The sequence below is a fragment of the Syngnathoides biaculeatus genome, chromosome 15, assembly GCF_019802595.1.
Source record: "Syngnathoides biaculeatus isolate LvHL_M chromosome 15, ASM1980259v1, whole genome shotgun sequence".
NCBI lineage: Eukaryota > Metazoa > Chordata > Actinopteri > Syngnathiformes > Syngnathidae > Syngnathoides > Syngnathoides biaculeatus.
In genome coordinates, this window is record NC_084654.1 from 20,220,063 (window position 1) to 20,247,490 (window position 27,428).

At 45.7% G+C, this 27,428-nt stretch overlaps 1 protein-coding gene and 1 long non-coding RNA gene across 3 annotated transcripts; both read left to right on the top strand.

Annotated features, from left to right (window-relative positions):
• The first annotated feature begins 382 nt into the window (after nucleotides 1-382).
• LOC133512891 (uncharacterized) lies at nucleotides 383-7,029 on the top strand. Its single transcript, XR_009798335.1, has 3 exons — nucleotides 383-440; nucleotides 2,174-2,332; nucleotides 6,777-7,029. It is a non-coding gene; the product is annotated as an uncharacterized LOC133512891 (long non-coding RNA).
• A 1,975-nt stretch (nucleotides 7,030-9,004) lies between these two features.
• On the top strand, nucleotides 9,005-20,759 carry lclat1 (lysocardiolipin acyltransferase 1). Of its 2 annotated transcripts, XM_061843795.1 has the most exons (7): nucleotides 9,005-9,091; nucleotides 9,355-9,563; nucleotides 16,025-16,192; nucleotides 17,026-17,224; nucleotides 17,298-17,444; nucleotides 19,231-19,347; nucleotides 19,473-20,759. In XM_061843795.1, the coding sequence occupies exons 3-7, from the start codon at nucleotides 16,025-16,027 to the stop codon at nucleotides 19,991-19,993; spliced, it is 1,152 nt and encodes a 383-aa protein (XP_061699779.1). In that variant the 5' UTR covers nucleotides 9,005-9,091; nucleotides 9,355-9,563; the 3' UTR covers nucleotides 19,994-20,759. The 2 variants fall into 2 exon arrangements, with proteins under 2 accessions (XP_061699779.1, XP_061699778.1); XM_061843794.1 differs by lacking the exon at nucleotides 9,005-9,091 and having other exon boundaries at nucleotides 9,224-9,563.
• Nucleotides 20,760-27,428: the final 6,669 nt, after the last annotated feature.

Consider the following 27,428-nt stretch of genomic DNA (forward strand, 5'->3'; position numbering starts at 1 on the left):
ATGTTTAAAACAATGAATTAAATCTAGACAGGGTGACATCTTGCTACATTACAAATACGCAAAGAAGCGAGAGATGGCCTGAATATAAAATGTTAGCTTATTTTCACAAAAATACAGAACCCCTACTTCTTTGCTTCTAGAAAAACAAAATAGCAATGACATATTTTGCTTTTTGTTTCTTCTGGGATTTGCTATTGTATCTCACAAAACTGAGTACGCCTGTCGTTTTTTTTTATCCGCATTTTCATCGACGACTAGCAACTACTCTCGCTTCGCGGTCGTGTTGCTAGTGGAAGCGGTGCACATGAGCGGGTATATATCTCCCCGGCTGGCGGATTTATTCATAAAGTACACTTCCAGGAAAAAGGAAGTGGACTAGTATCTCAGTTCATTGTTCCTGTTCAACCAAGGAGTGTCAGTAAGGCCCTGAGGAATCGACTGTAAGTTAGGATGCTAATTCTGGTTCATGGAGTATTATGGCAGAGGGGACTGTACCATTTTTGATTGTAGTAGTAATTGTGGTCCGTCATTATCGAAACATCGTTTAAAAAGAAGCAGACAACATCATGGAGCATCTTATTTGTGTTGCTTGTTTGTCAGTTCTTAGCTACTGGACTCCTTAGCACTGAATACTACTTAGCAGTCATTTTATTTACATCATCAGACTCCTCCTTTGACAAAACGTGTTTCCTAATTGACTTCGTGTCAGTGTTTATAACTATTATCATTAATTAGTCCTTTCCTATTGCTTTGACTTAGCTCTGGATGCTGCGCATTATACTCTCTAGCGAGCTTCGCCCACTAGCTAGCTTGTAGCTAGCTAGCGCCACGCTTTCTCCGACTAGCTGTTGCTCTAACATCGATGTAAACACATTAAACAATACCGTTTGAGCATGTGATGAACATAACACCCAACTAGTCTGTGCCTAGCTAGCATAAGAAGCTAATACTTCTTCCTGACACTGCTCTATGCGCAGCTCATTTCACCAGGGTTACCCCGAAGCTAACGTGCAGAATCCTTCCCGAAGCGTGCCGCTCGATAGACCTTCTCGCTCATTCTCAGAATTCTTTCCGACGGAAACAATGTGCGCGCTGATCCCGGAGCGTCAGCCGAGCCTGACCCGATGACCGGTCGACGAAACTGGCGACGGGTTCTCCGCGTTAAAATGTCTTTACTTCAAAACGCTCTCCACTTTCTGAGGAGTTGACTATTTTCGAACTTCCCCTGAATCTCACAACAAACACATCTTGTCGCAGTTTATCTGGATTCATTGCCTGTCTTTCAGGTTTTAGCTTTTTTAGTGCTAATTGCCAAATTCCTGTGATGCGTTCGGTGAATAAAGGGATTCAGATTCACGCAGCTGCACTTTAATACCCACCCCTTCATAGCATGAGTCCGCCAGTCCCCACGCGAGTAAGTCACGAATGGAAAATCACTTCGACGTACTCTTTTCACACTCCTTTTACTGCCTTTCCTATTTTTTTTTTAAAGGCCGCACAGCCCGTTGAACATTCCGACAGATTTCGCATCACCTCTGGGTAAACCTGTACAATCTAACGCAGTCTTTCCAAAACTGTTTGTTTTTTTTTTTAAAAGTACACAAACCCCCTTCAACATCGTCACCGGGTTATCGTTCCCATGCTTCCTCGAGTGTGAGAAGCAATGGAAGTGAAGCATTCAGGACATGAAGTTAAAGAAGGGGTGGGGGTGGGGGGGGGGGGGTGTTATTTATAATCTGTCTGGAGAGGGCCCAGACAGGGTAGATACCGCATGTGGCATCGCGAACATTCAGACAGATGCAGAACATGACGAGATTATGAGATTTATGATTGTCGGGTGAGCAATTGTTGCTCCGTCGCGACCGAAACGCCCTCGAAAAGAAGCGTCCGGTTTTCCTGCTGGCCTCACCCTCCTATAATCTTATTTCGCTCTGTTACTTTGATTCAGTTCTCTTCTTTAATCAAATATATATATATTTTCTTGACACTATTGATATTTATTCCTTTTTTTGGGGGGGTGGTTATGTTAGTTTAGCTTAGATATGAAATCTGCCACAGTCTCCACTATGCCACGGCTGTTTTTCGGCTCCATATCTGATAAAAGACCAAACGGCACAAAGGATGTATCTCAAAAATGGCTGCGCGAGTACTAATTGTCATGTCCTTACCCAAGCCGCTTATCCACACGAGGGTCGCGGGAAAGCCGGAGTCTATTCCAGCTGGCTTCGGGCGAAAAGGCGGACTACGCCCTGAACCGGTCGCCAGTCAGTCGCAGGGCGGATTTCGACAGCATCGCTGAGCGGGAATCGATCCCACGCTGCCCGCGCCGAAGGTAAGGCGTGTAACACTACACCAGGGGTCACCAACCTGGTGCCCGCGGGCGAATGGTAGACCGCGAGGGCCATATGAGGCACCCGCGAGGTACTCTGTGTTCTAAAAATACCACAAATTGTTCCGAGTATTTGTGCTTTTAATTCTGAATCTGACTTGCTTACGTGAATTCAAATTTTAAAATATCTATGTCATTTTACTATAATAAATTAAAACAAAAATATTTTATGTACGTGTAATGAAATGTGTCTGAAATTAGCCGCAAACAGGTCACGTAGCCCTTCGTACGATCGGTGCTCACGAAGTAGCCCTCGGCCCCAAAAAGGTTGCTGAGCCCTGCGCTACACCATCAGTGACTCTTAAGTACGAATTGATCTCTGTAAGAAATAAATAAATAATCAATTATCATCCATCCATTTTCTTAGCCGCTTATCCTCACAAGGGTCGCAGGGAGTGCTGGAGCCTATCCCATCCGTCAACGGGCAGGGGCCGGGGTACACCCTGAACCGGTTGCCGCCCGATCGCAGGGCACATCGAGACAAACCGCCGCACTCACAATCACACCTATGGTCAATTTAGAGTGGTGGATCAGCAGGTAAAGCGTTGGCCTCACAGTTCTGAGGTCCTGGGATTAATCCTAGTGTGGAGTTTGCATGTTCTCCCCGTGCCTGCGTGGGTTTCCTGCGGGCACTCCGTTTTTTTCTCACATCCCAAAAACATGCAACATTAACCATCCATCCATCCATTTTCTTTGCCGCTTATCCTCACGAGGGTCGCGGGGAGTGCTGGAGCCTATCCCAGCTGTCAATGGGCAGTAGGCGGGGTACAACCTGAACTGGTTGCCAGCCAATTGCCGGGCACGTAGAGACAAAATAGTCGCACTCACAATCACACCTTGGGGCAATTTAGCGTGTCCAATTAATGTTGCATGTTTTTGGGATGTGGGAGGAAACTGGAGTGTCCGGAGAAAACCTATGCAGGCACGGGGAGGACATGCAAACTCCACACAGGCGGGTCTGGGATTGAACCCAGGACCTCAGAACCGTGAGGCCCAACATTAGCCAGACACTCGAAATTGCCCCTAGGTGTGATGTGTTTGTCTCAATGTGCCCTGCGATTGGCTGGCAACCAGTTCAGGTTGTAACCCCGCCTCCTGCGCGTTCACAGCTGGGATAGGCTCCAGCGCTCCCCCTGACTCTCGTGAGGATAAGCGGTGAAGAAATTGATGGATAATTAACGTTGCATGTTTTTGGGATGTGGGAGGAAACCGTAGCGCCCGGAGAAAACCCACGCAGGCACGGGGAAAACATGCAAACTCCACACAGGCGGGTCCGGGATTGAGCCCGGGACCTCAGAACTGTGAGGCCGACGCTTTCCAGCTGATCCACAGTTCCACCGTGCCGCCACACAAATCTGACTCATTTCCTGGACTTTTTATCCTTCCCTCTGATTAATTTGATGTCTGAACCAGTTCGAATCTCCAGTATGGAACCGGTGGTGATGTGTACCTCTGGATCCTGGCATAGCCTTCTTAAAGCAGACCGTGTGTCATCCGCTTTCTACCCGGCGCTGCACCGCTCGACTCTTACACATGACGTCAGCGTGTAGTGATGTACTTTTGTGCGCGAGTGAAAAGAGAGAGCGAGACCGACAGAAAGAAAGCACTTCGTCAAACTCAAGACTTTTCCATGGGCCTCCTCCCTGTGGCATGCGCTCCGTCGAATAGACCTGAGTGAGCCGTGCGGGCCTTATCGCGAAACGGGTCGTTCCAGAATCAGAGTTTGGCCGACGTTTTTGAAAAGCGGGTCAGCTATTTTGCAATTATTATTAATATTTGAAAACAAACAAAATCAAAAGCAGGTATTAACCATCATGTCTGATTGATTTGCTTGGTGTGACCCTGCTACGGACACTCAGGCACCTCAAGAACACCCATCCATCCATTTTCTTCGCCGCTTATCCTCACAAGGGGAGTGCTGGAGCCAATCCCAGCTGTCATCGGGCGTGAGGCAGGGTACACCCGGAACTGGTCCCCAGCCAATCGCAGCGCACATAGAGACAAACTGCCGCACTCACAATCACACCTACGGGCAATTTAGAGTCTCCACTTCATGTAGCATGTTTTTGGCATGTGGGAGGACACCGGAGCGCCTGGAGAAAAGCCACGCAGGTCACGGGGAGAACATGCAAATGCCACACATCCAAAATGCATCCATCCGTCCATTATCTTTGCCGCTTATCCTCACGAGGGTCGCCAGGAGTGCTAGAGTTTATCCCAGCTGTCAACGGGCAGGAGGCGGGGTACACCCTGAACGGTTGCCAGCCAATCGCAGGGCACATGGGGACAAACAGCCGCACACACAATCACACCTATGCGCAATTTAGAGTGTCCAATTAATGTTGCGTGTTTTTGGGAAGTGGGACGAAACCCACGCAGGCACGGGGAGAACATGCAAACTCCACACAGGCGGGCTAGGGATTGAACCCGAGTCCTCAGAACTGTGAGGCCAACGCTTTCCAGCTGTGCCACCATGCCGCCCCTTGAAAACATCTACTTAAAAATATGACTGAATACAATACTACTACTATTAGGTAAAATGAATATCAAAACTTATTTTTTTTGTATTACGGTGCTCTTAACTATGATAGGAAACAGGATCATCAAACTGCGGGTGGCGGGCAATTGAGGGTCCCTGGATGTGCGGCCACCCCAACAGGATAAAATCTCCAATGAAAACTGTAGGCCACTTTACACTCTGCCGGTCCATGTCCTGGCCGGACCGGTCCCCGACGCAGCGCGCACTTACCGCAATCAGCGGAGGCGCACACCTGCGCCTCGTCTCTCGTAATTACATCCCAGTTATATAGAACCACACGTACAGTCTGACCTTTGCCAGATCGTTGCTTCATGCCTCGTTCCCGCACTCTCTTAATCCCGTTCCCGATCTCCCGTTTACCGACCCCTGCCTGCCCACCGACCCGCCTCCTGCGCCCGATGTCCTTGCTACCGTTGCTCCCGGCGACTGCCTGCCTGATCCCCGACACCGGACTGAATAAATCAGTTTCCCGAACTGCCTCTACGTCTCCCGAGTCGAGGGTTTGGGTCCAACCCACGTGACCTACGCAATGCCTTGCGCAGCACCTCTGCATAGCTTTGGCGTGGGCCATTGCGCGCACGTCAAAAAAAAAAATTGCGGCGCGGGGAAAGCCGTGGCGCTCATTTGTCATGATTGTCCCATTTTAGTCACATCCTGTAATGACGTACTCACCGTACATACCACCAACGCCATCGATTTTGCAGCATAAATAAACGTAATCTGCTCGTTTAGGTCCATTTGTTCTTCCGCAGTGACCATTATTGTTTATTCGTTCCATGTTCCAGAAAGGAAAGGAAAAACAGCGACCAGAAATCACAAAATGCACTGGGGAAACTCCACGCGGTCGTCCTAGCCAATACCGGCTCTAGCGACACCTCTGGCCTGGAGAGGAACTGCGGTACATTCCCAAAACCGAGCGCACGGATTGCGCTCAAGTATGAAGGCAATGCAAAGAACGCAGTGACGCCAGCGCGGAGAATATATAGAGGCCTTTCGTCCAGCTCCCGCAAAACAAGCCTGCGACTTAAAACCCGGTCTGTACAGTTCTTAACAAAAGACCACATTGTCTTCACTTTCCATTCTGGCAATATGATAATTCAGCTCTCAAACATTTCCTCACAAACGTTGATGTCAGTTTCCCTTTCTCTAATCAAATTTCCTGAATAAATTCGAGCGAACCGCACGAGCTCGAGTCGGACCGGACCCGCCTGTTCCGTAAGCCAACGTGGGAAAGACGAGAGTGACTTTTTTTGGGCATCGCTTCTCGTCTCCTTTGAGTCTATTGATAGCGCTTAAAACTTGTTTTCTTTTTTCTTTTTTTTTTTTATTGCGAGGAGAAAAAAAAACACGTTTGTTCTTTTCAACATTCTTTCCTTTCACGACCTCTTTCAGTCTTCTCGTCTTACCGCCGCGCTTCCTCTTCATGTCCCCGGGCCTTGCACCTGCGATACCTCTGTTCCCTTTTAAAGCATCTCTTTGTAGTATTGCCATGCGCTATATCGGCGCATTTATCTAGCATCGTGTCCCTTTGTGCACCCCCCCGCACCCCCCCCCCCATAGTCTCAAGGTAAAGCGGATTAGACTGGCGAGGACGTAAGCAGGCTATTTAAATCAACACATATGGCTTTTCAGCCCGGAGGCCGCTATATTTGTACTCGTGTATAATACTGAGACGACTACTTAATAATGCAAAAGCGCTTTAACGCCGCTTTTCCGCTGTAAAGTACCAGCTCGGGTTTCCATAAAACACTGCACAGGGACGGCGTCGTAACGCAAACAACACGACTCCGCCGTGACCGAAAGAACGAGATCCCGGATGCGAGCGGCTGAAATGAGTTTCCTCCGCAGGGTGTCCGGACTTTCCCTTAGAGATAGGATGAGAAGCCCGGTCATCAGGGAGGGGCTCGGTGTCGGAGCCGCTACTCCTCCTCGCATTGAGAGGAGCCAGATGAGGTGGCTCGGGCGTCCGATTCGGATTCCTCCCGGACGCCTCCCTGGTGAGGTGTTCCGGGCACGTCCCACCGGAAAGAGACCCCGAGGACCACCCAGGACTCGCTGGAGAGACTGTGTCTCTCGGCCGGCTTGAGAACGCGAAGATGCACGAGATAACGGGACAAGCCGAACGGAAAAGAAGATGAAGAAGATGTCATATCGTGACACACGCTTGAAAGGGACTGGACACGCTAAATCGTTTAATAATTCTCATGAAGACCAGGAAATGACTGCGACAGCAACTGAAAAGCCAGCTAGCGATGAGACTGCTTAGGACGACGTAACGAGTCACAGCCACTACTACTAGATCAGTGGTTCCCAAAGTGGGCCACGGACCCCAAGGGGGTGAAAAACGTCTTTCCGGGGGGTCCGCGACGCGTAGTCTGAGACAGAGTAATAATAAAATATTTTTCTGAAGAAAAGAACAGCAGCAACAAAAATGATATTGTCGTGTTCCTGCCGGTCCAGCCCTGGGTGTGCAGGTCCCCTACACACCTGCGTTGATTAGGAGGTGCACGCCTGCGCCTCATCGCTGTTAATTAACCCCAGTATATAAAGGACCCAGCGGACGGTCCAGCTTTGCCAGTTCGGAGCCATCCATGCCTCGTTCCCTGATCCTGAACCCTTGCATGCCGACCTCCGCCTGTCCTCCGACCAACCCTGTAAGGTTGACGCCCTCGAGACTGCTGCTCTCTCCGACTGACCTCCGGTGTACCGATCCCTGCTTGACGGCTGACCTGCCTTCTACGCCTGACGTCCTGGTTACCGCTGCTCCAGTTGACCGTCTGCCTGATTTCCCCTGACCTCGGAACGAACAAACGCTTTTCCTAAACTGCTTTAGCGTCTCCGGAGTCCTGCATTTGGTTCCTCTCCCGCACCGATGGATCTCGAGAACGCCTTGGGATCCCTCCGGAAGAGTCGGAAGTCTGGGTATCCCTGCTGAAACCACCTCCCCCCTGGGACCCGACCCGGAAAAGCGGTAGATAATGGATGGACGGATGGAAAAGACGACTGCAGACATCATGAATACATTGAAGCTAACTGGAGACTGTAGAGAACAATACTGCAGGATCAAGGACTGTGTCAAACCAAGAGAGTAAGCTAGTCTTAGCGGTAAGGAGGCAACTTTCATCCAGGAGGAGACTGAGGGCGGCAAGAAAACAGACTGAGGAAATGGCGCTGAGGTGGTTCAAATACGTAGGCTACCTTTAGTGGGCGTTGTTACCTTGGTGATTGTTTGGAAAGGACCTCAAAACTGTCCCAAGAATCTGCCCTTGTGCCTGCGCCCCACCTTTGCACAGGTTCCCATAGAAACCGTCAACTGTCGGTCTCGGAAGGTCACGGGGGATTCTTGAAACAGTAAAAGGGTGAAACAGTTGGCGCGTAAACAAAAGGAAACAGAAGTCACATACATATCTGTATATTATTCTGTTATGAAAATGGTGTGTCTATAGTTCATAAATTGGCACTGACAATTACGACGTGGATAACCTGAGTCAAAATTAACCTGGAACATAGCATATGCAGCCATCCGTCCATTTTCTTTGCCGCTTATCCTCACGAGGGTCGCGGGGAGCACTGGAGCCTATCCTGTATGTCAACGGGCAGGAGGGGGGGAACACCCTGAACTAGTTCCCAGCCAGTCGCAGGGCACATAGAGACCAACAGGCGCACTCACAATCCCACCTTGGGGCAATTTAGACTCCATCCATTTTCTTTGCTGCTTATCCTCACGAGGGTCGCGGAGAGCACTGGAGGCTATCCTGGATGTCAACGGGCAGGAGGCGGGGCACACCCTGAACTGGTTCCCAGCCAGTCGCAGAGCACATCGAGACAAACAGCCGCACTCACGATCAGACCTTGGGGCAATTTAGAGTGTCCAATTAACGTTGCATGTTTTGGGGATGTGGGAGGAAACCGGAGTGCCTGGAGGAAAATCCCACCCAGGCACGGGGAGAACGTGCAAACTCCACACAGGCGGGTCCGGGATTGAACCCGGGTCCTCAGACCTCTGAGGCCAACGCTGTACCAGCTGCTCTTCCGTGCCGCCGAACATAGCATATTGTTTATGGAAAATAAACGGTGTGAAAAATAAAATCAGCGGTGAACCCCTGCCTCCTGGCCGCTGACAGCTGGGGTAGGCTCCAGCACTCCCAGCGACCCTCGTGGGGGTAAGCGGCAAAGAAAAGGGATGGCTGGATGGATGTTATTACATACACGTGTTAAATTATGGCATTAAAAAAATCGGATTAACGTTCTGTGTTCATCTGGTAATCCCCTCGTGAGTGAGGAAGAAACAGCACCCCCTCTCTACGACAGGCTGCAATGACAGTAGAACGGTAGCAGCTAGCAAGTTGAGAGATCGCGTTGGCTATGAGATGACAGGTCTGCATTTATTATGATTATTTCTACTAATTTCAGCTTCTCTTTAAAGTGAGCCCCACCGGGGAAACGCTGACCGGGCTTTGGCGGTTTCTTTCACCCTCAAACTAAGCCCACTACTCCCGGACCCTAAAGGAAGAGCTAAGCCAGTTAGCTTCCGTTAGCCCAGCAGGTTGCTATGTCGCAGGCAAGCGGTTGCGGGGACTCGTCGGAGCTAGCCGCGTTATCTTGAGAACTTTTCTTCGTGAAGCACGTCTAAAGGTGAGTACGTTCACATCTGACGGGTCGGTTTACCTCCTGCGTGCTCCTCGCCGGGCTTGTTGGCCGAGAGGCAAAGTGCAGTAAACTCTTTTTTTATTTTTATTTTTTTACATGATTTCAATTAGCCGGGTTAGCTTAGCATCGGTGCTCAGGCCTGGCACAGGAGCGACACTTGTGCAGGTGGGGTGGGAAAATTTATGAATTGGAGCCGGGGTTTCGGTTGACGCCTTTAGAGTCCATCATTTAAGTACTATTGTCATCAAACGTAATTAACTTATTTTTTTTTTAAAGGAATGAGGTTTTACAATTTTAATAACCACCCCACCCAGCTGTCTTCTTTCAGTCACGTCCCATGCACAAGTAGTTCTTAACTTTTTAATCAAGTTTTGGTTGCCATTAACTTTTCCCATTCTCATTGTGCTTCAGTATAATAAATTCTTAACAAATGAAGTGAATTGAAATTATTTATTCATTCATTTTAAAGGTGTTGTCATAGCGGGGCACCAAACTGCACGTTGTCCAAAATAATTAAAATGGTGCAAAACATTTTAAAGCTATATTTTCATGTTTCGGTGTACGCTCAGTTATGAGACTTTGCACGTCTGTAGCAGATCTCTTCGAATGGTTGTTGTACATATTTCGAAACATTTGACAAAGTCACAATACAGAATCATTTAATATTTATTCATGATTTGTCTTCCACGTGCTGCGGCAAAGCAACCAGACCTGACCGCTTACCATGTGGCAGAAAGTTCATTTTATTGTTCAAAGCTTACCTTTAAACTCAAAATATTTTTCTTCGGAGGTATGTTTGACAATTTTGTGTCGTGGTATGAAAGGTCAAGATATGATTGCATTTATCTATTAATCTACAAGGGTGGAAGCGGCACATTCCAACTTGTCATCCACGCGAGTTTGTTTTGCTTTAAAGGAGGAAGACGCCCATCTAGGTAGAAGTTTTGTGAGATCAGATGATCATCTTTCCATTTTTGAATGATGACATGTTCCCGACCTAGTGGTTTGATTGTGTGGCCTCGTAACCCAATCAGCTGCTGACGACAACCCGTGTCCTTATTTGCTGGTAACTCATCACTCCAAAACCTCTTTACGGAGGAACCCTTTCATTTGAAGGGTTAAAAAGAAATGCAGATTTTATACGATTGACATAAATTGATGTTCAAAATTTGATCCTGTGAAACAGGGGTGCTCAAATCCGATCGCGACGGTGTGCCACGAGGAAAAAAAAAAGATGACAGCCGGATTTTTCCGACCGTTAGTTCACCGCCCATGTGCAAACATTGACAGTACACAAAAACACGCTAGTCACTGAGTTCCCCCCATTTTTAATCCCTTGCTTAAAGTGCCGTCGTCATGAAATGGATGATTTTTAGTATGTTAGTCATGAAAAAATGGCAGCTGGTATGGACCCATCTTTTTTTTTTTTTTTTAACCACAAAACATGATTTGAAGGTATATGGCTTTTTGTAACTCCCGCCATGAAAATCCTCTCGAGGGATTTATTCTCGACTAGAAGCAGGAACTGACGTTGGAAGCAGTAGCGTGTTCAAGCGGACTAGTTTTCTTTCTATTAGTTTTTCCTGCGGGAAGGTAGGTCTTTGTTGCATCGTGTTAGGCAAAATGCCGGCATGTTGCATTTCTGGATATTGCTCGAACACTCGGGAGGATGCATTCGCTCGTCATACTTTTCCAAAAGACCGGGTTCATCATGAAAAATTGATTGCGCGGATGCAAAGGACAAGTTTTGTGGGTTCCAAATGACAGGTAGGTGTGTATACAGCTACTAAAAAAAACAAACAAAAAAACAATAGTTGGGGGGGGGGGGCTAATGCTTTCAGAACATAACAAAAGATCCGCATTGTGAGTCAGAGGTGCTTAAATGTGTCGACGTGCCCGTCGGCGCCGTGTCCGCCGATCACAGCTTTAGCCGAGCTTCCGTGTCCCGCGAGCTGCCGCCGAAGCTGTGCCTCGCGGACGAGCACGGCTTCGGCCGGGCTGGCTCACAAATAGTGTCTGGGACTCTGTTGTTAGTTAGAAGTGATCCACATATCATCTAAATCTGGCTCGAAACAATAGGGTAATATTGCCCGGGACATTTCACTCGATTGTGAGATGTTTTCTTCTTCGAAAAGAGCTTCCGTGTCTGAAGGGGCGTGTCCCATAGTTGGGGCCACAGCTTGTTTTCAATGGTGAATGTCCCAGTGTGACATCACGGACAGTAGATGCAGCCAATATGGCGACCGCTCGGATGTCGAATGAGATTTCCGCAACTTTGCGCATGGATGACGCGCTCGCCGCTCACATTTATTTTTTTGTATGGACATTGAAGTGATGTTTAAATGTTTATGGTTCACTCTGTTGTGTTGTACAATATTGGCTCATGCGGTTATGCAAGGCACACAAACATACATGAACACATAAATCAATCATCAATATACTTAAAAATAAATATGTTTTGCATTTTTGTAGTGGGTAGATTTTTGTGGCTTGGTCATTCTATTTCATTATTGGTCGTTCTAAAAAAAAAAAAAAGACGTCAGCCCCATCCCCGGTCAATCGCAAGAGGCTGGTTGCTTGAAAAGTAGATCTTGTGGTAAAAAAGTCTGGCCACCCCTGCTGTAAAAGAAGCAAAAAACAAAAGATCTGAAACATTCTGGTCATGAATAAACGTAAATAGTACTGAAATTGAACAAGGCCTCAGGATTGACAATAATTAATGCAGCCGCGCCTTACGTAGAATTCGGATCCGCGCGTTACATCCTCTAATAGTTGAAGTCAATTCGGTGGCTCCTGACTCACCGCGAGGCGTCTCTGGCGTGACACATGAGTCATCGCTGACGTGTTCAACCCTTCAGGTGCAACATTTAAGAGGAACCAAAAAAAATAAAAAATGTGCTTCTGATTGGAGACCCGCCAGCAGTTATTTAGCCGCTTTGTCGGGCGCGGAGTCAAGGACCAGGCGGACGTCACAATGTAATTGCTAGCTTAAGAATGATTGAGTGCTTGTTCAAGCGCGTGAGATCTTAAGGTCCGTTTCTGTTGTTAGTTTTGTTTTTTTTTTTAACCCGCCCAGATTCTTTTTCAGTTTTACATGCATTATGATTTTTCAAAAGGAGACTCAGTTCACCCGAAGAACTCTGTAATGAATGTGTAACTACTCAGAGATTTATTGAGAGGTTTAATATTTTTCTTTCAAAGCTCTGCGAAACTTCCAAGATTGAACACATTTAGAGATTTGTTTGCTACAATTATACAGTACTTGGGTGTGACCCCAATTTCCGTGTTTCACAATGTGTATTAATTAGCTGTTATTAACTTGCGGTTTATGTTGCGAGCAGAAATTGTACTTTCCAGCGAGTTTCAGATACACCACCACAATCACTCACATTTGACGTGCGTGATCACGCCCGCGCGCCATCGCACTCGCTAATCTGCACAGTCGAGCACGAAAAATCATGCGCGTAAAATTTGTTTCGAGTAGAAAAAAATAGATATTGAAAGACGTCGCTTAGTTTGTGTAGTCTTGACATTAATTTACGTGTTTATTTCATAAATGTTGGTAACGTTACAAGCCTGCTCCTAAACAATCAGTATTCACCTCGTTAGCACATGTTCCGAGCTGTTTCACGTACTGCGAGTGCGTTTACGTCGCAAGTCATCAACATAATGAGCCATGTCAAAGGAAATATTACAGCTACATCTGGACGATGATTATTATTATTGATTTTTGTACGTGATTGTTTTTTTTTGAAAAACAATGCAAATACAAACCCAGCAAAATATAAATACAGATAACTCCCAATATTTTGAGCATATTGGTAGCAGCAAATTGTTGGTGCGCATTCTGCATCGGTAGAAGGATTTTCCATATTTTTTTTAGGTCAATTTTGGGGGTGCGCATTATACTTCAGGACGCATTATACTCGAGAAATTACGGTCGTCCTCATTGGTCAGTAGCAGCAGTGTGTATTATTGTTTTAGCTGATGAATATTTGAAACAATCATTTAACACTTGTCGGCTTATAAAGTTTAAATGTCACGAAAACCTGTACAGTTAATTTGGGGTTTATGATTAGATGTTTTCATAGTCGAGTTGTAAATATATAGGTGTGTGTGTTTGTGTGTTAGGATGTCGGCTAATTATCGTTCATGCCTCAGATTTTCCATCATTAATATCAGTACTGCCTGTGTGCAGTTTACTTTTTCCTTAATAAACCGTCAAGACTCTTCCCTTGCCACATGAGGTCTTGCTGCGTCATACTGCTTTCAACATGTGTGTGTGTGTGTAGTCGGGGCCCATGTGCTCGTGTATATATATGTGTGTGCGCGCGGACAGCACGGCGATAATTGAGGTGGAAAGGTGCGAGCTGCAATGCGCACCTGCTGGATGAAATGAGTCCCTGTAGCGTCGACTCTGGACTCACCGCGTCAGCGAGGCCTTATCAATTCAACACTCCGCAGGCCCCTTTTCACCTACGCTCGGCAATAATTGACCGGCAGCGGCGCTTCGTTTACGGCCGACCGAGGTTATTTGAAATGTTTAATAGGTGGCGCGCGTGCAAATTATGGATTTATACATCGGTGTGGTGCGTTTTAAGTGTGATTACCCCAAATCAACCTAGCTTCAATCAAGCTTTTATGCACGGAGGGGAAATTCTTTTTTTTTTTTTTTTTTTTTTTTTTAGTAACATTGTTTTTCTTCAGTGTCCTACAAGTGTTAGAAGTGGTTAATGGCCGAATGGTGAAATCCTGAAAACAATTGAAGTTGAGAGGATGGAACGGACATGGCTGGCTTCCTGTCTTTTTTTTTCCAAGCACGGTCCAATCGGAATGGTCTGTGTTCCACCAGGGATGAGGGCCGTAACAAAAATAACAGCAAAAGCAACAACAACAAAAAATGGATTCAAGGGGCTTCGATTTCTGGAAATAAAAATTGAGGAATATGACTTTTGGGGGTGTTTGACAATTTTACAACACTAGAAACAGCTTTTTTTTCCCTCACCCTGCCCGGTGCTACGCAGTTTCTACCTTTTCCAATTGGACCTTTCTTGGTATTGTTTTGGACCGCTGTAGAAATCCTCCGAATATGCATCAGGCCCCGAGTGTCATACTCTGACAATGTTGGCAGCGGCGCATGTTCCAAAAGTGTAAAATTACCTCCGCCACGCCAGCGAGATGCCAAGGGATCGTCATCGTGAGGATTTACAGATGAGTCGCCTCTGATCCGTCGCGTAACAATCCCAGGTCCTGTTTCTCGGTTTTGATTTCACGAGGATCAGCGGCTCAGCTCGCTGGCCACGCCCCAAGGTTCTAATGGCCATGCGGCGACTACCGGCGTGAAGCAGTTGTCAAAAGACTACCTTGTGTTGAGTTCACCAAGTCAATGTTAGGGGATTAGGGTTGGTGTTGCAACTTTGCATGATAATTAAGGCATTTAGTCTTCTGGATTTAATTTGATGGAGACTCAGAGGGGGAATTTATGGGAGGGTAATACAGTTGTTGCGTTATTGCGGCTCTCGTGATTCATCTCTTCTTGGCCCTCCGCAACATCTGTCTCATGTAGCGCAACATCCACATTTTCACTCCAACAAGGGAACTCATTAGGACCCTCTTGTACTCGAGATTGTCTCAGAAGAGAACCCAAAGTACAGAATGTGATGTCCAAATGAGGCCTGGAGTCAATTTAGGCAAGTTGTTAACCGGTGGAAAAGATGAGCTCTGTTTTAAGTGAGGAGCACCGTTGGTTCCAGTGCTCTGTAAGTTTCCAGGGTCCAAAGTTGTGAAGGGTAACGTCATAACTGATCGGTGGACAGACACATTATGAAATACAGTAAAGTTTCGGTTTTCGAACGGCCCCGTTTTCGAGTGAAAATTTCGAGAATTTTTTTGCTTCCGTTTTCGAACGAAAATCGGTACTCGAGCTCGCCCGACAAAACCCGGAAATAACATATTGCGCATATTTCTACTATGCAGTTTATTATCAGGAAAATCTAAAAAAAAAATGCTTTAAAAAGCCTCTTTTTTTTTTTTTTAGGCTTGGAACGCATTATTTCTTTTTTCATTCATTGTAATGGAAAACATCGATTCGGTTATCGAACAAGTCACTTCTCCAACCATTTTCAGGAACGGATTTTTGTCGAGAACCGGGGAATCACTGTACGTCTTGCAAAGGTACCATGTGACGTTTAATTGTGCCCATGTGTCAGCTTGGGAAATTGTTTTTTAAATCACTGTACCAATGTACACATAATTACATGGCCCAGTCAAAACAGAACCCCTATTTACATTCCACGTAAGGAATGTCTGCACTGGATTTTCCGCTGTTTGTGGAAAAATATAGCAGAAGTTCGAGTATCCGTGATCAATCTTGCGTTTCATAAAAATTGTACTGTTAGACTTAAGGCTTTGAAGTTACATTTTTTTGTGCATGTGTGTCTTCATAGATGGCTGTGTCGGTGCGGGGTTTGTACTTTGTGCTGACGCTGTTTCTGGCCAGTTTCTTCGGGAGCGTCTTCATGCTGAGTCCGTTCTTGCCCCTGATGCTGCTGTCCCCCGCCTGGTACCGCTGGATCACCGATCGCATCGTCGCTACCTGGCTTACCCTGCCCGTGGTGCGTACGTCTGTTCAGCTCTCACTTGACCTACTTACGCCAGGCTCGTGACGGATTGTATAGTCATGGATTCACTCTTTTTTTTTTTTTTTTTGTCCGTTTTACCTCATCCTTGGTATTCAAATTTAATACGTCTGTCCTAAAAGATTGTCTCTTAAATAAGAAGAAAATACGTCTACGCGTGCTCGAAAAAGTGGAAATCATCCTGGGAATTAACGCCATATTAATAACAGTGTATGATCGACTGCTTTCTGCTCTCTCATTGAACTCGAGAATCAAATCATATTGCGTTAATTGGCATTTCCACATTCCGTAATTATTTTTTCCACACGCTTTCAAGCCTGCGGTTTGTGCGGTGATGCGGCTAATTTGTGCATTTTATCTAACGGCCGCATGGGGGCACTCGAGCGAAAAAGGTAAGAATGAGACCGGTGGAATATATGTGCCGAGGAAGTGAATTTTACTGCCCCTGTTAGCGCTGCGCTAGCAATAGCGCTGTGTTAGCGTGTTGTTGCCGTGTTATTGGCATGTCTCAGTGATATTTACTGGTAAATTTTATTTGAACCGGCCCCGTTAGCGCTAGCTTTAGTGCGGCGCTGGCGTTAGCGCTAGCATTAAACTCTTTCTGTGTACCGTCTTTCTTTGTAAATATCTCGTGTTTCAATGTGGGCACTTGCAGCTTTTACACAGCTGCGCCATACTTATGTACCAAATGGTATTTCGTTTACGAATGTACTCGGTGAGACTTCTAACTAGGTGCGCTCTGTAGGCCGGGAATTACGGTATTTGCTTTTCCTAGCAATTCAGCCATTTTGTCTCTTCCCCCTAAACAGTCCCTGCTGGAGCTGGTGTTCGGGGTAAAGGTCGTGATCACCGGTGACGCCTTCGTCCCCGGGGAGCGCAGCGTCATCATCATGAACCACCGCACACGTCTGGACTGGATGTTCCTGTGGTGCTGCCTGCTGCGCTACAGCTACCTGCGCCTGGAAAAGATATGTCTCAAGGCCGCGCTCAAGGCCGTCCCCGGTTTCGGTAGGTCAACCAACCCATCACAACGCGCGCTTATTTTCGAACGGATTCCGATTAAACGGCCGACCCGTTCCAGGCTGGGCCATGCAAGTGGCCTGCTTCGTCTTCATCCACCGGCGGTGGGAGAAGGACAAAGAACACTTGGGGAACATGCTGGATTACTTCTGCGACATCAGGGAACCGCTGCAGCTGCTGCTCTTCCCTGAGGGCACCGACCTCACTGGTGAGCCACCGATCCGGTGACCCATTTTGTGACGCGTGCGGATTTTAGTGGTTGGTTCGGGTTTATTTGTTCCGACCAGGCGTGGGTTAATTACTGGTTTCAAGTTATTAAAACAATCAAGTTGCTGAAAACAGGAAGTATGCCTGTGGTTTAGTTACCATTTGGGTTCAAGAAGTCCAACGCAGAGCAGAAAATGGCAGGCCGTCCCGTTTGATCGCTAAAGTCAACCGCAGCACTAAATGTCTTTTAACCGTTTGTTCACTTCATCGATGAAGACCGGATTGAGTAATGTCATATAGGATATTGAAAAATCCAATTTATGTGAATGCAACATTTAATTTGAAGATGGTATCGCCCAACGCGAGGCGTCGAAGGTAGCACTTCGGCTGTCTCGGCCCTTTTTTGGCGACACTGCTATGCAAACACGGTTCAGCGGCGCTAACGCGTAATCAAATGCTTGTCATCGCGCTCCCGAAATGCTCCGACGTGAAATGACACCACCGCCGTAAAGCCCTCCTTTAAGCCGAGCAAAGCCCCCACTCCCCACCCCCACCCAGTTGTATTTATGAGGGTCATCGCAGGGGGTCCAGTCTAGTGATGTCATAATTGACCACAAGCTTTCGCGTTAGCTGTCCTCTTATTTGGTCATGGGAAATAATTGGATTGGTTTCAAGTTCCTGTTTGTTACCATAATTCCTCAAACAAAGTTGTTTACTCTATTGAGCATGACCTTAATTTGTTCATATGCACTTTTTTTAGTTATATTTTAAGTCACTTATGGTGTCACGGTGGAGCATCTTATTAGAGCGTTGGCTTCACAGTTCTGAGGACCAGGGTTCAAATCCCGGCCCTGCCTGTCTGGAGTTTGCATGCTCTCCCTGTGCCTGCCTGGGTTTTCTCCGGGTGGGCACTCCGGTTTCCTCCCAAAAACACGCATTAATCGGACGCTCTAAATTGCCCCTAGGTGTGATTGTACTGTATGCGCAACTGTTGTCTGTCTCCATGTGCCCTGCGATTGGCGGGCAACCGGTTAAATCTTGTCGAACTGTAGAACTGCCGCGACCCTTGTGAGGATAAGCAGCTCATAAAATGGATGGATGGATATTTTATTTGTCAGAACATTAAAAACTATATTTTTAGAAATGCTTTTCTCTCTCTCTCTCTCTCTCTACAAACACATATTTATATATGTTGAGGAAGTCATAAATACCCCAAATTAGTGTTGTAATAAATACAAGCCTCTCCCCTATCTTTTTAAGTCTTTACACTTTATATTTTTACATACTGTCATGCCCACTGATATGTAAATAGATATAATTTTTTTATACATGCCATGATTTACCTTATTAACGTGCCAGTGTACAAGTATTTTTACAGAGGCACTTGTTAATACACAGATCCAAACCTTTTATTTACGAGCGAGGGGCGCAGACATGAATCTTCTGCTACGAGCTCTAAGTGCAGATGAGCTGCCTCTCTCTTGTCCTGCCCGTTACATAACTTGTCCAATAAGTTACTACATATTTTTGTTCCCCAGGAAACATTTGGTTAATAAACAATCATCTTTCTTTTTGTGTATGTCCCCACTCTCTCCTTTCTCCAAATGTGTCTCTTTCTGCTGGAACACCGTTACTCTGCCTGTCATGTTTTACTTGTCTTATGTTCAATCTAAATAGGATAGTACTATATTCATAATTTTATACAGGAGCTTAGCAGCGTTCCCTCGTTTTTTTTTTAAAGCCAGCAGTGTACGGTTCCCCGCCAACTTTTGTGTTTTTCTCCGCAGAGAACACGAGAGTGCGCAGCGACGAGTTCGCCGTGCAGCACCACCTGCCGAGATACCAACACGTGCTGCACCCGCGCACAACCGGCTTCACTTTCATCGTGGAGCGACTGCGCAAAGGTTTGTCGCGCAAAACCAACCCTAAATTATCCGCTCGGCATTAATAAGTAGGTCGAGCTAGTAATTGAAATGTTATCATATTCGGGCATGAATACGAACCTTGAAATCTGTGACCGTGTTTTCAGGGGACAACCTGGACGCGGTGCACGACATTACCGTGGCTTACCCCAAGAACATTCCCCAAACCGAGCGCCACCTCATGCTGGGCCACTTCCCCCGCGAGATCCACTTCCACGTGCGGCGCTACCCGGTCGCCACGCTGCCCGCCCCCTCGGCCGAGTTGGAGTCGTGGTGCCGCGAGCGCTGGGCCGAGAAGGAGTCGCGCCTGCGGGACTTCTACTCGGGCCGGCCGCGGGCTTTCGACCGGGAGGGCGCGGCGCGGGTGCCGCCGTGCAAGTCGGAACTGCGCGTGGCCCTGATCAAAGCGGCGTCGCTGCTGTACTGGACCGGCTTCATCGCGTCGTGCTTCGCCGGGCTGTGGCTGTGGGCTCCCGTCAGGTTGTACTTGGTGGTCGTGGTGGGGGTGTACGTGGCGCAGCAAAAGATGGCAGGCGGGCTGGAGCTGCTGGAGCTGGCCTGTCATCGATACTGGACCTCAGCGGCGGCCAACGGGGGCGGCAAGATCCTGGATGGGAAAACTCATTGAGGAGACACTAAAAGAATCTTCCCTTCGCCACGCGGCAGCTCGCTCGACCGCACCAGGGAGGTTCAAGACGGCCCGGCCCGTGTTGTCATCACCCCTCAATTTCAGCTCTCCTTTTATTACCTCCGACTTCCTTTTTGTTTTCGCAGGACGGCGCAGCAACCCCGCCACCCCCCTTCCCAATCTTACGTTAGCCGAGTCGCTCGCCGACCTTGGCGGAGGTCCGCGCCCGCGCTTGGATCTCGTTGTCGCTAACCTCGCACCATCGCTCGGTTTACTGTGAAGAAGCGCGCGTCAGGCGGCACGTTTTTAAAAAAAAAAAAAAAAAAAAAAAAAGATAGTCTCCACTTTTATTTTTGTTTTTCTCGGTCTGACATGTTCCACGGTGTCTTACACGACGGAGCGAAGCCATACAACCTGCACATTCTCGACATGGACGCATCTAAATGTATTTTTAAATACCTCCTACTTTGGTAGAATTTTGCTTTTATACAAACCATAGGAATGTTTTTTTTTTTCACCCCCCTCCAGGGACGGTGGGGTGGGGGGGGGAGGGGGAATCAGCTTGTTTGTACAATCACAAAAGCCAAAGGTGAGCCAGAAAGTAAATACAGATGAGAAGGGTTTTTTTTTTTTTTTTTTTTTGAAGGATTAAAGTAAATGCCCTAGTTGGGAATGTTTTTGGAGGGGTGTGCGGAGAGGATGTTGGGACAACATGACCCTCCTTCCACAGCGGTGGCACAGGAGGACCACCAGACTTGGAGTGGAAAACTCCACCCCCCCCTTTTGCCACACCCCCCCCCCCCCCCAAAAGAAACTAATCCCCCAAAAAGTCCTTTAATGCCCACTTGTCTGCGAGTGGCAGATGATTTGGCTCCGCTCAATTAGCGAAGGGCAGCTGGGAGGAAAGCCGCATCCGTTTGTGCCAAGCACAGCAAAGGGCACAGCGGCACGCGCCACGTCCTGGGACTTCGAAATACGGACAGAGGAATCTTGATTTTCGTGTTTTCCTAGTCCTCGGCAGGGTTGTTGGAAGAATCTTTCCTGAACGCTACCTTGTCCTAGGACTGGGCGATATGGCATAAACCTTGGTATGAATCAAATCTACATCACGATGTAAACATAAGATCAGCTGGAAAGTGTTGGCCTCACACTTCAGAGGTCCCGGGTTCAATCCCGGACCCCGCCCGTGTGGAGTTTGCATCTTCCCCCCGTGCCTGCGTGGGTTTTCTCCGGGCATTCCGGTTTCCTCCCGCATCCCAAAAAACATACAACATTAATTGGACACTCTAAATTGCCCGTAAGTGTGATTGTGAGTGCGGCTGTTTGTCTCCCTGTGCCCCACGATTGGCCGGCGACCAGTTCAGGGTGTACCCCGCCTCCTGCCCGTCGACAGCTGGGATAGGCTCCGGCACTCCCCGTGACCCTCGTGAGGATAAGCGGCAAAGAAAATGGATGGATGGAAGTATTTCGGATCGGGTCATACGGGCCTTTAGAAAATCGAAAAAAAAGCGATAATAGAATTATGGGAACATTTAGTGTGCAGAGCTCTGAAGTCCAAACTCAAACAAATGAGATTGCAGATCTAAATATTGAACACACTCTACATCAATATAATTTTGACCTTATTGGCTCATCTTGGTGGAAGTATGCAAATTAATTTTCTGTTTTTCGTGTATGTTTACCGTTTATGTTATTTGCTTCGTAGACACTTATTTACCAGCTAATTTGCTATTTTTCAGTGGTTGCCAACCAGAAAAGTGTGAAAAGTGTCCTGTACTTGACTAAAGCACTTATCGCTCGTGTTTCACAACCAAGATGGCTTCTCCGTCATCACCCGTTGACTACTCCTGGTTTCAGGACACCTATTCACCACACCGGAGGCAATTATTAGTGACTAATAGAGAAGCGGGTGCGCCCCCGTTCGCAGCCACGCTAGTTAGCTGCCAGCGGCTAGTAGCTACATGTAGCCGTTGTGGCGCAATCATAAGCGCCAATCATTCCTTGATTGTAAGCTAACAGAGAGGATGGGTGAGTCTTCAACATAGATGCACTGCTTATTTTTTTTATTTTTTATTTTTTTCAAAACCAGCTCGGACCCCACAAGAATGTGCTTATTTTTTAAAATTTTCATTTGTAAAATATGTACTAGCCCAACCTAGAGTCGTAAGTTATGCAGTGGTCCAGGGCCACCGGACTACCAGTTCTGTTCCCGCCCCCCCCCCCCCCAATCAAATTTTGTCCCAGTTTTTTTTTTTTTTTTTTTTAAATATGTACAGCATTCCATCAAGAAAGCTTTTATGAACAACTCAAATCAATGACGCTTCTGTCAGCGTTGCCCGAGCTCGCCCGAGCGTTCCGCAGCGGGCCGGGACTCTTATTGTCTTGAGTTGCTAATAAAAGCGTTGCGCAGCGGAAATCCGCCTTCGTATCTGTTGAATCACTTTTTAACACAATACGACAAACTCCGGCGTGAAAGGACACGAGAAGCTATAGAATTCTACAAATAACTAGGAGCAAAGTACAAAAATGTCTCACTCGCTCGCCTCTTCTTGTCATCTTCCATACGCAGTGTTTAATAAATGTTAGACTAGTTATTCAATGAAAAGAAATATATATGTAATATTTGGGAGGCGGCACGGTAGATCAGCTGGTAAAGCATTGGCCTCACAGTTCTGAGGTCCCGGGTTCAACCGCGGACCTGTCTGTGTGGAGTTTGCATGTTCTCCCCGTGCCTTGCGTGGGTTTTCTCCGGGCACTCCAGTTTCCTCCCACATCCCAAAAACATGCAACATGAATTGAACACTCTAAATTGCCCGTAGGTGTGATTGTGAGTGCAACTGTTGTCTGTCTCTATGTGGCCTGCGATTGGCTGGGGACCAGTTCAGGGTGTACCCCACCTCTTGCCTGTTGACAGTAGGGACAGGCTCCAGCACTCCCCGTGACCCTCGTGAGAATAAGCGGCAAAGTAAATGGATGGATGAATAATATTTGGGGTCACATCCCAAAACATGCGTTAATTGGACACCGTAAATTGCCCGTAGGTGCGAAAGGTTGTTTTTGTGTGCCCTGCAATTGGCCGGCGATCAGTTCAGGGTGTACCCTGCGTCTCGCCCGAAGATAGCTGGGATAGGCTTCGGCACACCCGAGACCCCCGTGAGAATATGAGATACAGACGATGGATGGACGGATATTTGGGGTGTAAGGAACAGTTTTTTGTGTTTACGTATTTCCTAAGGAAACAATTTCTTTGGTTGGTTTTCATACAATTTGGTTTTAGTCAGAATTTCTGGAACGGAGTAATCACGAAAACTGTATAGGAATTATTATTAATATTATTGTTATTTTGCATTGGGGCAACTTTTTTTTTTTTTTTTTTTTTTAAATTGTAAAACTTGAGCAAATCAGCAGAGTGCCGAAATTGCGTCAAAGAGTCTTTTGGGCGTGATCGAGTGTTTACTTAACTGCAGAGGGGGGGGGGGGGGGGGGGCGGGCAGGCCTCATTTGTACAATTCGACCAATATCAGCGCCATTTACAAACAGCAGTTTAAGGAACCCAACACAATTACGTAGCTCTGCACAACATTTTGGAGCCATGTTTTATGTGCTGCCGTAGGCGACGCTGTTTTGGCTAGCAAGTGAGCTCAGCAGCTAGCTCAACTGAGATGATTAAAGTTACCTGTTTTAGTTTTTCCCTCTGATTGGCAAATTGTCTATTTTAAGGGCGTTGACGCGTCTTAACGCGGCACCCCGTGTCTCATCGAGATGACACCGTCTATTAGAGGTGAGGCCACTCTATGAGGAAATGTGCTGATTGGCCATTGGGAAGATCGACTTTGTAGCCTCTCTGCTTTACCAGTCACTGTGATTGAATGGCCACAAAGTACGGCTAATCATCTATATGTACGATGTATTATTACTAATCTTGTGGTCAAGATGATGATTAGTCTGTTTTTATTATTTGTGATCACTTTAAATTGTTGATGCTGGACCTCTTAAAATGGTCACCCTCAGGTAAACATGGTGAGTTGGTGAAACAACAACAAATAAAAGAGAAAACGTCATTAAATGAACTTTGACTTCATTCCAGTCTCCGTTTGTGTGTTTTGACGTACCGCACACTTGATTGCACTTTTTGTGTGGTGTTGTGCTTTTTCTTTGGCTTATTTAGTTTGGGTTCCAGGAGAACAGAGCAACTTCGAAGGGGCGCGTCGTGACGATTACGACGCGGGAAGTGACGACGGAGTAAGTCGAATGTTTTAAGTCCACGTCTTGTTGGGAGGGTGAGATGTGTCAAAGTCGAGGCCCGGGGGGCCCATATCTGGCCCGCCATGTGATTTTACTGCGGCCCGCAAAGGCAAATCTAGTTTGTCAAATTCCATGGTTCTCGTGAAAATCTGAACCGAAATCTCAAATTGTCATAGTCCATAAATGAGAACGTTGTGATATTACAAGCATTTTTAAATGACCAAACATGAAAAATAGTTGACAAACACATTAGCCTTGTTTTCTGATTCCAAAAAGAGTTCATAAAGGGATGTAAATATGATGAGGCGATTTAAATATTTTTAGGGTTTCACAGTCAATAATGGCCCTCTGAGGGAAAGCATAACTACAATGTGGCCCTCGACAAAAATTTGACACCCCTGTTCTACAGGATTTCAATTTCAATTGACTTAGCCGAATAAAACTAAAATACACGACGCTTAACAGTCATGTTTTTGTGTTCGTTCATTGTCATTTAGTTCATTACTTTGTCAGTGTAAAATATATATATACATAAAAAATGTAATGGTTTTCTTTTTATTTGCATGTCTGCTATTTAGTTTTGCATAGATAGGTTGGACCGTTTTTTTTAAATTGATTTTCTTTTTAGGTTTTCTATTTTAGTAATACTGTAGTGTATTTTATACATTAATAAAATGCAATCTCAACAAGTAACATTTTACGATTTTATTTCAATTCTACTTTGTTTATACACTTATTAGTGTGTATATATATATATATATATATATATATATATATATATATATATATATATATATATAATGTTAAATATGCATGTATACTATTTGGTTTTGCATGTATAGGTTGGACAGGTTTTTTTAATTTTTGTTTTTAGGTTTTGTATTTTATTAAATAATTAATATTAATTTAAAAATCAAATAACATTTTACAATTTTATTTCAATGTGCTTTATACATTTTATTAGTGTCTTATGTGAACACTTGGTTTTAATGTATTTTTTTTTTAATATAATGTGCTTGTTTGAATTTATATATTGCTTGGATTGATGTTTTATATAGGTAGTTCATGTAATAATAGATTATTTTATGGAATATTTTTATCCATTTGTATATTATTTTATGTATTATTTTTTAATACATTTGATATTTCAATTTCTTTTAACCCAATGCTATTTTTCCTATTTTATCAGAACAAGCTTGACATTTGTCTGCTGAGTTTTTTTTTTATTTATTTTGTTTTTAGGTTTAGTATTTAATTAATACTGTCATATTTTATGCATTAATAAAATGCAAGCCGAGTTTATTTCAATTCAACTTTGTTTATACATTTATTAGTGTATTATGTGAATATATTTGGTGTCAATTTAGTTTTTAAAAAATATTAATGTGCTTGTTTGAATTTATATATTGCTTGGAATTATGTTTGATATAGGTAGTTCATGTAGTTATAGATTATTGTATGGAATATTTTTCCAATTTGTATCCATTTATGTATTATTTTTTAATACATTTGATATTTCAATTTCTTTTAACCCGATGCTTTTTTTTCCCCATTTTAGCAGAACAAGCTCGACGTTCGTCTGCTGAGTGCTTTGGCGTTACACAACAGTGAAGATCTCGCCCCCCCCCCCACAACAAAAAAAAAAAAGGTCAGGAGCTTTGAAGGTGAAGTGCGGTCACCATAGTAACAAATGTTGTCTCCGCCGTCGTCTAGCAACGGGATGTGGAGTGATGTCAATGGAAAGCGCGCTATTTTCTCCCCGCTGACAGAATGTCACTGCTTTGTGTAGGGAATGGAAAAAGGGGGCTACGATGTTGACATCGCCAAGAGTCAATGATAAGCTAAAATATGCCCCGCCAGGACGATGAATCATGAGCCAATTAAGGCTCCAATCGATGCGACCGCCTTTTTTTTTTTTTTCTTCTTCTTCTTCTTCTTTGGCAGCCGACACAGGGCGGGATCGTAACACCCCCCCCCCCCCCACCCCACCCAACCCCAACCGGCATTTGGATACCGCCTCAAATTTGACGACGGGAAGACGCGGCGTCACACCGCAACATCACTTCGCAAACGCGCGTCCTCCGCTATTAATACACACCCGGGCGGAGGTTGGTGACGACGGCGGGCGAGAGCGGGCAAAAGTCGCCGGAGCTTTGGCGTTGCGTTCATTCATCTTCTCATTCCCTATCTCGTTTCTAACCATTTATCAAAAATAGATTTGAAATATAGTCTTGAAAAACAATCACTTGAATAACGTAAAATGAGCATTAAAACTAGTTATATTTGGATGCTTTTCATAACACTTCTGTCAGCTCATCAGCATGGAAAAATGTAAAAACCGAGAAAAATAGCACTCCATAATACTGCATTGGACTCCTTAAAAACATAGTTTGACATAATCAGACAGAATTTAAAACAAAGACTGTTTTTCACACTATTAATTTATTGTCCCCTCTTTATGCTATTAGTTCTTTGCTGAGTTAAAAAAAAATGTACAGTTAAATTGTTTGTGTACATGTGTTGCTGCTCCCTTTTTATTCCACCCATGATTTCACAGGATATAGCCCCGCAACATTGATGCTATTTAGTGTTAGCATAAACCAAACAGGGTAGCGTGTACTTGTGTTGCTGCACCCTTTTTATTCCACCCATTATTTGACAGGATATAACCCCGCAAACATAGATGCTATTTAGTGTTAGCATCAAGCTAAAAGGGTAGTGTGTACATGTGTTGCTGCACCCTTTCTATTCCACCCATTATTTGCCAGGCTATAACCCCGCAAACATAGATGCTATTTTGTGTTAGCATCAAGCTAGCAGGCTAAAAGGCTAGACGTGGGGTCTCAAACTCACCTTTGTCACGGAGCACATTGTACTTGCGTATTCCCTCAAAGGCTGGCTTTGAAACTATAAAAAATCTTTAACGGCCTCATCATATTTACACTTTATGAACTCAGCGGCATGGTGGATCAGCTGGAAAGAGTTGGCCTCACAGTTCTGAGGTCTTGGGTTCAATTCCGGACCCACCTGTGTGGAGTTTGCATGTTCTCCATGTGGCTGCGTGGGTTTCCTCCGGGTACTCCGGTTTCCTCCCATATCCTAAAAACATGCAACATTAATTGGACACTCTAAATTGCCCCTAGGTGTGATTGTGAGTGCGGCTGTTGTCTGTCTCCATGTGCCCTGCGAT

What these genes read in the sequence shown, in the direction of transcription:
- lclat1 (XM_061843795.1), top strand. Translation starts at nt 16,025, where the DNA reads ATGGCTGTGTCGGTGCGGGGTTTGTACTTTGTGCTGACGCTGTTTCTG. An exon ending in CCTGGCTTACCCTGCCCGTG is followed by an intron (nt 16,193 to 17,025) that starts GTGCGTACGTCT and finishes CCCCCTAAACAG; the next exon opens with TCCCTGCTGGAGCTGGTGTT. An exon ending in CAAGGCCGTCCCCGGTTTCG is followed by an intron (nt 17,225 to 17,297) that starts GTAGGTCAACCA and finishes GACCCGTTCCAG; the next exon opens with GCTGGGCCATGCAAGTGGCC.